At 42.4% G+C, this 13,531-nt stretch overlaps 1 protein-coding gene across 1 annotated transcript in view; it reads left to right on the top strand.

Annotated features, from left to right (window-relative positions):
• The window catches only part of LOC135221163 (ankyrin-1-like), a 147,673-nt gene that overhangs the window by 9,626 nt on the left and 124,516 nt on the right, over window positions 1–13,531 (top strand). The window contains exon 3 of the mRNA XM_064258988.1: window positions 6,615–6,811. Coding sequence (XP_064115058.1) covers window positions 6,615–6,811 — 197 coding nt within the window. The remainder of the gene's footprint in view (window positions 1–6,614; window positions 6,812–13,531) is intronic.

Here is a 13,531-nt window from a genome sequence, read left to right as displayed (position 1 = left end):
TTATTTAGAGAATAATTTTATAGTTTACTGTATATTGGATATATAGATCCTTTTACACCCAAATTGTCAGTTCAGGGTAGTAGGTTAGATTTAATGCAATTAAGCATGTATTGACTTGGTTAAATCCAGAATTGAATTTTGTGTAACAATTAGAGTCTTTTGCATTGATTGTGTCTGGTGCATTAAAAGCCAGTGTCCTGTCATTCATTTGGCTGCTTCCGCAGATGCAGTCTTGCCTGTCACCACAGTTCCCCTGCCTTGGTGGTCCAGGGGTTTTCAGACAAGGACTAACATCCCTGGATGCTCAAGGACTGTTCCTTCTGTCTTCTGCCTGTGCTTTTGGTCCTTCATGGACAGAGTTAGATCACAGTCGCATGAGGACAGGGGGCTAGGTCTAGATCTTGTGTTAGATCCGTTGTCCCACGGTTATTCTAGCAATTTGTCTGAGCCAGCTAACTGATCATGATCTGTAGGGAGTGCTGCCATTGCGCTAGCAGTAGTCAATAGGAGGCCTAAGGCTGTAGATAGGCAGTCAGGATACTAGTTAGTCAGGTAGTAAGCGTTCGTGCCAGTTCTTCCCTTTGATCACTGATCTCCAAGTTTTATTTTGACACGGCCACCAGTTATGTCCCTAGCCAGGCTTTTGTGGTTTTTATGGACAGCTTTTCAAGCTTAGACTAAGCATGTCAAATACTTGTATTCACCTGTTATTCCATTGGTTTCCACTAAATAATCAGCCATGGTAGATGGAGAATTTGCGTATGGTTCTGCATTTGTCAACGAGGCTGTGCAGTGCTTTATCAAGTTTGCATGAGGTGTCAGTGAATTCGTACAGGCATCAGCGAGTCCATGCAAAATGTCTGCAAGCATGGAGTCAGTGAGTTTTAAGTGAGTCCATGCGAGGCATCAATGAGTCTACACAATGATATAGCATTGGACTTTCAAGTTTCTGCCTGATTGATTATGAGAGCTTTAGCACCTGGTCCTTTGAGACCGTCTGGTTCTGGATATACATTTGTCCTTGATGAGAGGAGTCTTATAAACCTGCCTCCTCCTGACAAAATTTTCCTTTGTCTCTTATTTAGGAAGAGGAGTATTTACATCTACCCCCTCAGGAATTGGCTTAGGTGTGCTTAGATAGATATCTGCAGTATGTACTTTCTTTAAGCTATCTGTTTCTGTACTTGGGAGATATGATGTTTTGGGAGGAATGGAGTTGGAGAGGAGTGGAGCAGTGGGTAGTCCAGGTGCTGAAAGAAGGTTACACGATCCCTTTAGTACAAGACCCTCCGCTGTCCCTTGTACCCATCTGCTTGACAGCATACTCGAAGGGATCAGTAAGAGTTTTGGCTTTAGCCAAAGAGGTAGAAGCGCTCATCAACAAGAAAGCCATAGAAGAAGTAATGGACAAGAACTCCCCTGGCTTCTACAACAGACTCTTCGTAGTCCCCAAGGCTTCCGGGGACTGGAGACTAGTATTAGACGTGAGTGCATTGAACCTCTACGTACTAAAGACGAAGTTTCGAATGGAAACCAGTCGGTCGGTGATGTCAGCCTTACAACCGGACGACTGGATGGTGTCTCTCGACATGAAGGACGCATATTTTCATGTCCCAATTCATCAGGAGTCCAAGAAATTTCTGAGATTTGTCTTCAAAAAGAGGGTGTTCCAATTCACAGCCCTCTGCTTTGGACTATCAAGAGCTTCACAAGTATTCACTCGTATTCTCGCTCCTCTAGGAGTTTGGCTGCACAGAATGGGAATAAATGCAGCATTCTACTTAGACGACTGACTACTGAGGTCCAAGTCCAGTTGTCAGTGTGTGAAGGACTTACAAAGGACATTGAACCTGACTCAACAATTAGGAATTCAAATAAACATCGAGAAGTCCCAATTGTCTCCGACACAGAGGATTCCCTATTTAGGTATGATTCTAGACACTCAAGCTTTTCGGGGTTTTCTCTCCCCAAAGAGGATAGAATCATGTCTTACGACAGTCCAGGAGTTCCTGGAACGCCCGTCATGCTCAGCACGGGATTGGATGAGCCTCCTTGGAACCCTTGCTTCAGTGGAAGGTTTCGTGATGTTGGGTCGCCTCCACATGAGATCTGTCCAGTTCTTCCTGAAAGCAAACTGGAACTGGAAGACTCAACCAGATTCGATAGATTTTCCCTTGACAGAAGATATAAAAGCAGACCTTTCCCTTGTAACATTGAACCCCGACCTAGAGTTCTATTCAGATGAGTTGGACGTAGGATGGGAAACCTTAATAGGGAACAGAAGGACCTTAGGTCTTTGAACAGATCGAGAAAGGAACCTGCACATAAATGTCAAGAATTAAAGACGATTCTTTTAGGACTTAAAGCGTTTGCTCCTCTAGTCACTGGAAGGAAGGTGGCGATCTTCACGGACAAACGGCCCTGTCGTACGTCCAGAAACAGGGAGGAACACATTCATACATTCATTCTCTCTCAATGAGGTAGCAGAAGTTCTCCTCCTCTGGGTGAACGAGCACAAGATTTCACTCTTCCTGAGGTTCGTGCAAGGGAAAATGAATGTGTTAGCAGACGAATTGAGCTGCTTGAAGCAGGTCCTGTCAACGGAATGGACTCTAAATGAGAGAGTATGTCGAGATCTATGGAAGTTATGGGGAAAGCCAGCGATAGATCTCTTTGCCACCTCAAGAAACAATCATCTTCCGACCTTCTGTTCTCCAGTGCCGGATCCGCAAGCGTGGAGAACATACACTATGCTTCTATATTGGATGGACCTCAACGTATTTGCTTTTTCCCCTTTCGCAATGTTGAGAGAAGTCATCAACAAGCTTCAGTATCATCAAAATGTGCCAAGGACTTTAATAGCTCCATTCTGGCCCAGGAAAGAAAGGTTCCCTGACTTAACAAAACTTCTAGTGGACTTCCCGAGGCTCCCTCCACAAAGTCTGCGTCTGCTCAAAGAACCCCACTTCGACCGGTATCACCAAAGATCGTCTGCTCTGAATCTCACAGGATTTAGACTGTCAGGATCCTTGTTAGAGCAAAAGGCTTTTTGCGTCGAGCGGCAGAAGCTATTGCGAGCTGTAGAAGAAGCTCTTCTGCCGAGCTCTACCAATCGAAGTGCAAAGTATTTAGATGGTGGTGTAGACAAGATAGCATCTCTTCTTCTAAGACTGCTATAACTGAAATCACAGATATCTGGGGATTCTTGAAAGCTATTCACGTCTATGATTAAAGGATATAGATCCATGCTTTCATCTGTTTTTAAACATAGAGGCCTTGATGTCTCGGAAGATCAGAACATTAGTGACCTTGTTAGATCTTTCGAGTCTTCAAAAGTGGTTAAGTCTGGACATAGTACTGAGCTGGATTTCCAGTCCGCAGTTCGAGCCTCTTAACGAATCTTCGTTAAGGAATTTAGCAAAGAAGAGTTTTCCTAGTTGCTTTAGCCACAGCAGGCAGGATAAGTGAGTTGCAAGCGATTAGTGAAGAAGTGGGTGTCGCACAGAGTAACGCAGTGTGCTCTATGTAAAGGAGTTTCTTGCAAAGAACGAGAACCCATTGAACCCTTGGCCTCGCTTTTTCATTATTAAGAACTTGACAGACATAGTGGGATCAGAAGACGAAGAACGATCATTATGTCCGGTCATAGCCATTAAACACTACTTGTTTAGGACAGAAAAATTGCGAGGCAAACTCAAATTGACTTCGGTGTTCAGTGAGAGACCCCTCCCATCCTCTCTCCAAGAATGCTATTTCGTTCTTCTTGAGGAATCTGATTTCGGAAGCTCACACTCAAGCTCAAGATTAGACTCTTCGTGTACTTAAGGTAAAGGCGCATGAAGTTCGTGCAGTGGCGACTTCATTAGCTTTTAGACATAACATGTCGCTATCTTCCATCCTGCAATTGACGTTTTGGAAGTCGAAATCAGTGTTCTCATTGCATTATCTGAAGGACTTAGAATGAAAATTGTTCCAGATTGGGACCGTTGTCGGTGGCGGGCTTGTTGTTGGGAAAGGAACCATAGGGGGACCTTTTTTCCCTCTACTATCTCCTCGCCTTGGTTAAGGTTGTCAAGTCGTTGGGGAGCCTGGGGTTTCACGGTACCTGGAGTACCCTCCAGTTTTTTATTTTTATGGTTAGGGTATGGTTATTGTTTTTTAATGTAGGTTCTGTTGATTATCTGGTCTTAGCCCAGGGCAAGGGCAAAACTTTTTAATTTTGTTAACCATCAGTGAACCTCCATGGTTACAAAATCCCACCATTAGTAGGGACGACCCTGGCCATTACTGCCACATCTCCTACAAGTGATGAGAGTGCCGACCAGAGGCAGTATTCACCCACAGCTGCTCTCTCACAAGGGAAGGTACTGTAAACATTAGTTATAATGTGAGCATATATTATCGCTGTCTTTTCATAAGCTGTCCATATACCCACCATCCGGGTAAAGTGGATTCAGCTTTGTAATTGTTTGGTAAGTCACTTATGTGAAAATGATATTTTTATAATAAATTAAGGTTTCACATATACATACCAAACAATTACATAATCAGAGCCCTCCCTCCTCACAGATGGACATTGCGGCTCAACGAATTGACGGCAGTTAGCTCAGCAGTACCGGGTATTCCCGAAAGTAAGCAGGACTTGTATCACGTACATGAACGATAGCAAGATGGCTGTGGGATCCACTGCTCTCTTGACTTCTTCACAGGCGGAGGCGTACTGTCCACAAAAACCGCATTTCTTTTCAAAGGACGCGACACTGCACCACTCCACATTTGTTGCCTCTTATCTGGTGACAGCACATTGGAATCAGATGACAACTGCATGTCATTCACTTCTAGGCCTTTCCAGTGGCATTTTGTCGACAACCGTGAGTCAACAATCTCGGCGGAGTCGACGACTACCAGTGGGCAAACCCCCCCAGTCTCCCTTTGACCTCCAGTATGTCTTCTCCCAGGTGTGGGGGAGCGGGACAGTGACCTTCTTTTAGGGGAACTGGGGAGATGGGCAGCCGCCTCCTCGGACACAGCACTGACACGTTGCACAACACTGCACTTTTCGCTATCACTCTTTTTCCACAAAAGCACGGAATGACAGACCTAAATCCATAACGGATTTTGCCAAAGTCTCAAACTTTTTGTCCATCTTGGACTCTAAAATGGCAATGGTGTTAGGATCAAAGGCAAGTGCTACCTGGACTGGAGTCATAGGTAAAGAAGTAGGGGGGCTATCAATTGGAGAAATATTAGATAAAAGAGGTGAAGAGAAAGAAGACTTCTTCGCCTCTATGGGCAAAGGAGTTGACTCAACAATATGCTTGCTACCTGCTCTAATGGCTACTTTCCTCTTTCTATCTTTCTCCATCTTATCTGAGTGAGCTTTAAGTCTTCCACCCCTGCTCATCTAAATCCTGGCATTCAGTACAAGTCAAGTCCTTACTGCAACTTTGCCCCCTATACTTAACACAGTGTGTGGATCATAACACAACTTAGGTAATCTCATTTTGCTGCCATTGCTGCAAAACTTAACAGATGATGAACTAGAGTTCAACATAATATACTAGCTCCTAGCTGACTGGAAGCTAACCAAGCAGCTAACCAGCAAAAAACAACCAAGAATTTCTACTTCACCAAAACGAACGAAATCCAAAATGGCGATAACAGTTGACTGCAAGAAAAAACCCACAAGTGTTACTACGTAGGCGGCAGAAAATGAATTGACGGTAGTTAGCTCTCTATTACCGGGCATTCCTGAAAGTGGGCTGGACCTGTATCGCCTACATGAACGATAGCAGTGCCCCGGCGCCAGGAAATTTGAATTTTCGACTGTCAGATAAGAAAGCTTACAGCTTTGTAATTGTTTGGTAAGTATGTGTGAAACCTTATTTTATTATAAAAATATCATTTTGGTTATAAGGAAATCTCTTGCCCTCCTCCAGCACTCAGTGTACAGTCAACAAATGATAGAGGGTAAGTTTCACCTTAACAATAATGATTTTTATGGGAAAATCAATTTTTAAGTACTAACCCTCAATCTTTTGAGATCCCTCCCTCCTTCCCTATTAAGAGATTAAGGTAAGAATGACAACCAAAACAGTCGCTGTCTTACCTTCACCCTCCAATGAGTAGGTGAACTATTGGAAGCATTCATTAACTATCATTTCAATTTTAACATTTATTGAACTTGCTCCAAGTAGTCTCAGATCAAGCAAATGATAGGGGGTAAGTACATACCTAGAAAGATTTGCTTATTAGGGGAAATTGAAGCTATGTGGAAGTCAAAGTAGCCAAGGGGATATCAAAAAGGTTTGATAGGTTACCTTTCTTGGGATCAGTATGCTGTAAGGGTGAAGGATAATTGTTTTTGTATGAGGCTAGGTTGCTCAAATTATCAGTTAGCTGTGATTTCATGTGTAAACTATTCAAGAATCCAAAGTGTAACGTCTTTCATGGAAAAAGAAAGAGCAGCCAACTGAAACTTCCAAACTAAAGCATAAATTTGGAAGGTAAAGAGTATTCAGTCCCAATACATTTGAAAGGGAAAAAGGATATATATTGGTACATAAAGAAAAGTTTTCCATGTTGCATGTGTATTTTTTATTATTTTTATTTAGCAACAGGAGGATCAGCCAACACTGCCAATTCATCTACCATGAATGTTAATGAGCAACCAAAAGTAGTTGTACGAGATACTTTGCATTTGACTACTATCACTGAACTTGGTAAAAGGCTAGTGGCAGCTGCTAAAGCAGGAAACGTTGCTCTTGTGCGAAAATTGATGGCAGTTGGAGCGCCATTTATTTCTGATGGGGTGAGTTTTTCAAATCTTAATTCCTATTTTTGTTTCTACAAACCCGTCAATACATTTAGCCTTCAGGTGCATCAGCTCCTTTTCCAGATGCGTACACTCAAGACAATAGAGAAAAAACTAGCTTGCCTTTTGCACATTCGGACTCCCAAGTCCCTCAGTAGGCAGAAAATAGTCATATCAAGTGGAGTGGCTTGTCTCACTAGACCTGGTAACTTTCCTCCACAGACCTTGACCAGTTCTTGCTTTTTCATAATTTATTTTTGATCTTTGTAATTGTTTCAGGTTATGTTATCCTTCATTTCCTTGTGTGGTGATGGTTTTGCCTCATATAAGTGTATATTAAGTGCAATTATTGGAAATTACTGGTTGATTTTATGGTTAGTAGTACTGCTGTCTACTGTTTGTCTCCTTTGTTCCCACAGGAATACAAACCATTGCCTGTAATGTATGAGTATGCAAAATTAAGGACTGCTCTTTTCCTTAGGATTGTGCTACAGACTGACTTGGTGTCCTCTCTTGTACAGAAAAGGGCATCTGAGATGGCTCCCAGGAGTTGCCCTCTCTCTTCACTATGGGGTGCTTTAGAAGAGAGAGCTTTGGTGCTTGTATACCACCAAGGTGCTCCTCTTCTCACCCGTAGACCACCACCATGTTTCTGCAATCCACAGTACATTGCATCTTCAACTTATGGTGCTTTTTCAGCAGCGTTAATAGCCTTTTACAGAGCCTTTGATGGCACTAATGGCAAGAATAGGCTTGCTGCATTGTAACTTGATGCAACATCAAGTTATGGGCCAAAGCTCCAGTTATGGCACCGTAAGCGTTGTTTAAGTGGAATAACGGTAAAATATCAACTTACAGTGGAAATCAACTTAGAGTTTGGCAGTGGTCTGAAAGTCGAGGACGCACTGAAAAGACTGTTCTCTGTACTCCAGTAGGAGCCAGAATCCTTCATTTTTGGGAAAGATGGAGAGCGAAATGAGCGGAACCTTGGATTGTGAATGTCCTGAGGGAGGGCTTCTCCATCCCGTTCAAGGAGAAATTGCCCTTAGTCAATATGCCCATCGTATTGACTGCCTACTCAATAGGCTCAGTGAGGTATTTGGCCTTGAAGTTTCATTCCTCCACAGGAAGAGGGCAATAGAGATGGTTGAAGATGTCAGTTCTCAGAGGTTTTACAACTATCTTTGGACATCAGCACCCAGAATTTCTTCATACAAAAGACTAAAATTAGGATGGAAACCGTCCTATCATCCATTCGTCAGGGAGTTGATTATTTCCATCGATATGCAGGGTGCATAATGCTTCCATATTCCCATATATGTGGACTTCAAGAAGCACCTCAGGTTTGTGTTCCTGGACAAAGTCTATCAGTTTTGAGCTCTGTGCTTCGGCCTCTACTGCCCTTCATGTATTCATTCGAGTGCTCTCCCCCCTGGCAAAGTGGCTCCATCTTATGGCAATCCTTCAATCCCAGTTGAAGAAGGTACATACTTAGTACCTTCAAAAGACTTCTGACCCAAGACTTTGGTTTATTGATCAGTATGCAGAAGTTCCAGCTGATTCTGACTCAGGAGAGTCTGTATTTGGGAATGACGATAGGCTCTTGGAGTTTTTGGGCTTTTTCGTCCCCCCAAGAAAGTAGAACCCTATCTGAGGATGGTGAACGAGTTTCTCTCTCTCTCTCTCTCTCTCTCTCTCTCTCTCTCTCTCTCTCTCTCTCTCTCTCTCTCTCTCTCTCTACAAGACTGCTCAGCCAACAAATGGATGTGTCTCCTAGGGACTCTACCATCCATAGGCAGACTCCACATGAGAGTTCTACAATTCTTCCTGACGACCAACTGAGACAGAAGAAAATACCAGATACGTTCATTTTCCCCGTGATTCAAGAAATCAAGAGGGACTTGCAGTGGGGGAAGTCAGAAAACAGTCTGTTGAAAGGGAAGTCTCTCCTCCCTCTGAGCCCTGACCCAGACTTCTACTTAGATGCATTGGACCTAGGTTGGGGAGCTCTCCTGGGGGGACAAGGAAATTCCCAGGACATGGTCCCTGGAACAAAGTTGACATATCAACGTCAAGGAGTTGAATGCGATACATTTGTGACTACAGTTCTTCGAGTTGGAGGTGCTCAACAAGACAGTGACAGTTCACTCAGACAGCACCATTGCCCTGTCTTTTGTCAAAAAGCAAGGAGGGACTCTCTTTTTCCTTACGTGATGAAGCAGCGTGGGCCTTTCTCCTGTGGGCACACCAGAATCAAACCAGAATCCTGACGCAATTTATTCAGAGAAAAATAAATGTATTGGTAGACAAACTAAGCCATCAAAGACAGGTCCTTCCTACAGAATGGAGTCTGCATCCGTTAGTCTGATTGAATCTGTGGAAACTGTGGGGAAAACCAATCTTGGACCTCTTTGCAACCTCCAGGAATCGTCATTTTCCATTATTCTGTTCACCAGCCCCAGATCCTCTAGCATGGACGGCAGATGCCATGCTACAAGACTGGTTGTACAAGGACCTATATACTTTCCCACCATTCAGCATGGGCCTTTCTCCTGTGGGCACACCAGAATCAAACCAGAATCCTGACGCAATTTATTCAGAGAAAAATAAATGTATTGGTAGACAAACTAAGCCATCAAAGACAGGTCCTTCCTACAGAATGGAGTCTGCATCCGTTAGTCTGATTGAATCTATGGAAACTGTGGGGAAAACCAATCTTGGACCTCTTTGCAACCTCCAGGAATCGTCATTTTCCATTATTCTGTTCACCAGCCCCAGATCCTCTAGCATGGACGGCAGATGCCATGCTACAAGACTGGTTTTGTTTTTTTTTGTACAAGGACCCACCCAAATAATCGACTTTTTTTCCCAACCATTCAGCATGGTGAGGGAAGTTCTAAACAAGTTTTGCACCCACCAAATTGCAATGATGACTTTAATAGCCTCATTTGGGCCCTCGAAGGAGTGGTTCCCAGATCTCCTTGGACTACTGATGGATTTTCCAAGGCTACTCCCTTAAAAACCTATTAGTATACTCAGACAGACTCACTTCAGGCGATTCCACTGAGGATTGTCCGCTCTGGCCCTGACACGATACTGACTGTCAGGAAGCTCATTAGAGCAAAGGGTTTTTCAGGATCATCTGCAGATGTTACATATTGCTAAATGTAGACAGCGTGAAGTAGAAACGGTATATGAAAATTGAAGTACCCTAGGTCTGTTGTCAGTGGCTGACATGGTTTTGGAGGAAGAAGCAAAGGAAGATTCCCTTCCATCCTTTTTTTCTGTTTGTCTTGACATAGGGTGTTGAGTCTTGGGGGAACCTGGGGTTACCATGGACCTGAAGTACATACTGTCATGGTAATGACTTCATAGCGAAGAAACATATATTAAAGAAAAGGGAAATATATCTTCTTCGAGTAGGTCTGCAGCAAGGAGGCATTCCTGCAAGTATTTGGGGCGTCTGTTCTCATGATTGTTCGAGAATACTCTGTTGTTTTGTGGAACTCCAGCATGCGGATGTCAGAAGGAACAGGACGCTTTGGATATGATGTAACTTTTCATCCAGAGTCTTCTGAGAAGTTCTTGGGATGGAACATTCGTTGGTTAGCCCCGCCCTTTCAGCCCTGCCCCGAGATCGACGTATATATATATAGGACTTTGAGGAAGGGAAGAGATCAGATCATCAGAGAAGAGAGGATCAGATCATCAGAGATAAGAGACGAAGGATAAGAGAGGAAGAGGACTCACAAGAGAGAGTGGGAATGGAAACAAGTAAAGTCTGTAGTTCATAATCGGAGAGAAAGAAGTCATGATGCTGAGTAAGCCCTTTTTGTGAAGAAGCGTCCTGCAAGTGGTTTTGAGAAGTAACCTGCCCTTCAAGTTTCAAGACTAAGTCATTCCATCTAAAGCTATTGGGGTTAGTCACCCGCCCAAAACAAAAGCATCACTACCGCAAATTTCCAAATATTAGCTGCTGCGAGAGTTGAAACTACACTTATGTAATTACTTGTAAGTATCTATAAAACTATTTTATGATGAAGATTTCATTTTTGGCCCCTTCCTCCAGTATTGCTATTTATGGCCTCCTCTCATCATGAATATCACTCACTTTGGAGGTCCTTCTAGTCTGTGTTGCTACTTGACGATGATTGTCAACTGGGGCAAATGAGATTTGGAACATTCAAGACTGATGACACATTTTGGGATGGCTCATGACAGCACCTGTTTCAGTCTGGCTCTCTAGGCAGGGCCAGGAGGTTTATGGTCCTAAGTTATGGACTAGAGTCTCATGTCACTTGTCAGTGCTAGTAAATTTTGTACCATTCTTCAGATGGTGGTCACTTTTGCTGCAGTGGCAGCAGAAATAGAAATGTTTTCTTCTGTTAGACCCCAAAAAGCCTCCCAGTTCTTATTCCTCACTAAATATATTTAGACCTTGAGTTTTGAAAAGACCTTTGGAACTTCATATCAGTGGTGCCTTTAGCATTCCAGCCTGAGACATTCTCTTATTATCAGATGCTTGTAGAGGGATTGAATACTCCAGTTCATTGGTCAGAAGAATTGAGTGCTCTATGTCAGTCTTTTGGATGTGAAGGTTGTCTTCCTTGCTCTCAAGGAATATGTTGGCCATTTGTCTGGCAAGAGAGCAAGAGTTATGGCAGTTCTGTGACTGTGATATATCTAAACAAATGAAGGAGGAAAAGATCTTAGCGAATGTGTCTCCTGCCAGTGAAGATCCTGCAAGGGGAAGAAGAGAGGAACATGACCTTGATCCCCAAGTATGTTTCAGGGAAGAGCAATATATGGTAATGAGTGGCCAACTCAAAAGTAGATGAGGTCAGGTCTTTCCTGAGGATTATGTCTTCATCCAAAAGCCTGTGAGAAATTGTAAAGTTGGTGCTTTCCATGGTGGGAGGGGTTCTTTTATAGTTGAACATCAGGCTGCCAAATTATTACCCTAGCCATTAATTCAGTTAACTTGGTTAAGTGATGATTTTATGGTATCCTTGGGCAGTCTGGAACATTGCATGAGGTTGATGCTGGTGGCTCCTTGATGGCCACAACAGACGTGGTACCTGGATCTTCTAGCACTCCTGATAGATACTTGGGACAAAGTATTGCATCACCCTCATTCCAGTTGGCCTTCATGCTTGGAGGCTATCAGATGAGGCCTCCTTAAGAGGATTTTTAAGCAGGGCAGCCAAGGATATCACCAACTAGGCTGGATTATCTACTAGAAATCCCTATCAGGCCAAGTGGAGAATTTTCTGTAGATGGTATCAGCAATGTCAGATTAATCATATAGAGTCACTGTTAGCAGGTAGCATCTTTATTTAGAATGCCTTGGAAGTTGTAGTTAAACTGTGGCACACAAGAGTTTGAGAGGAGAGATTTGGATATTAGGTTGTGAAGTGAATTAAGGTGCAGGTTTCAGAGCTCTCAGATGGAAGTGTCTTCTAATCTCTGAGGCTACCTGCTGGAGTGTATTCTTGTTCTTGAAGTATTTATCAAACTCACTTTTTATATAAGTGACTTACCAAGTAATTATAGCTAATATATTTTCCACTCAGCAGGAAAAAAATTAAAATTTTACAGGAAGCTTTTGAAAGCTCATTGTAGGTACATGATGCTGCCCACTATCGGCGATAGTACTGGTAACGACTTAGCCGACCACCTCATTCTATTTTCTGCCTTACTCATGGAAACATCCAGTGTGTATGGTTATTCTCTGGATTTCAGTGGAATCTTACTTAATCAGCAACCAAACACATATTTGCATTCATGTTGCATTTACTGAGTGTGGGGGAGCACCTGGCCAGTGATAATTACCGTATATGTATACTCGCATATCATGCGACTTTTGAAGACCTAATTTTGGAGCTAATTTTAAGGGGGCCGCATCATACATGAGATATAAGATTAGCGTATGTAATATATTCACATGCTAGTATCGTTTGATAAAATACAAACATAATGAATATGCATTTTTTCTGTGGATCTTTTAAAAAGTTATGCTTTACTTCACTGCATCCAATAACATTGTATGTATTTTCATATTACTATTGTTGTATTATAAAATACAAAAAAAGCAATCAGTGTTTTGGTGTGGAAATCAGCTTATGACGATTGCAAGGTAAGTTTATTTTGCTGTATTGAAGTAAAATCAGAGCAATTTTTTTACTTCTAGTTAGCGTAAATGAATCTCAAGATACTCTATTGATATGGGACAAGGTTATTTTAATACTCTTTTGATATGAGACAAAGCTATTTTACGATATACGAAGTGTTTTCAAGTCAAAATATCACTTAAATTCGTATCGTTGTGAATGAAATTTAGTTATTTTTTCGTTAGTAGATGGCGCTGAGGGCATGTTTATTGAGTAAAAAAATCAACAGATTGTTCGATATTTTCACTTGATTTCATCAGAATGCTACGAGCTTCACATATTTATCTTTTATCGGAGTGAACACAGTAAAATGTGTTCTTTCATGCCAAATAGTTTTGATTAAAACACATTTATCTCAAATTTTGTTTACGGTTGAGTTTGATGGTGCTATGCCGAAGTTTCCATGTTGCTGATGCACTATAATAGTCGTTAGCAGATGAATATTCTTTCCTCAGCTTCAGCTACAACTAGCAGCTTAAATTTAGCAGTATACGCCCTTGCCGATCTTTCCTCCATAGCGAATGAGGATATAGTAATGTAAAAATAT

The sequence above is a fragment of the Macrobrachium nipponense genome, chromosome 2, assembly GCF_015104395.2.
Source record: "Macrobrachium nipponense isolate FS-2020 chromosome 2, ASM1510439v2, whole genome shotgun sequence".
In the NCBI taxonomy this organism is placed as follows: domain Eukaryota; kingdom Metazoa; phylum Arthropoda; class Malacostraca; order Decapoda; family Palaemonidae; genus Macrobrachium; species Macrobrachium nipponense.
Note: the sequence above shows the minus strand (reverse complement) of the source record. Positions and strands in the feature narration are given on the sequence as shown.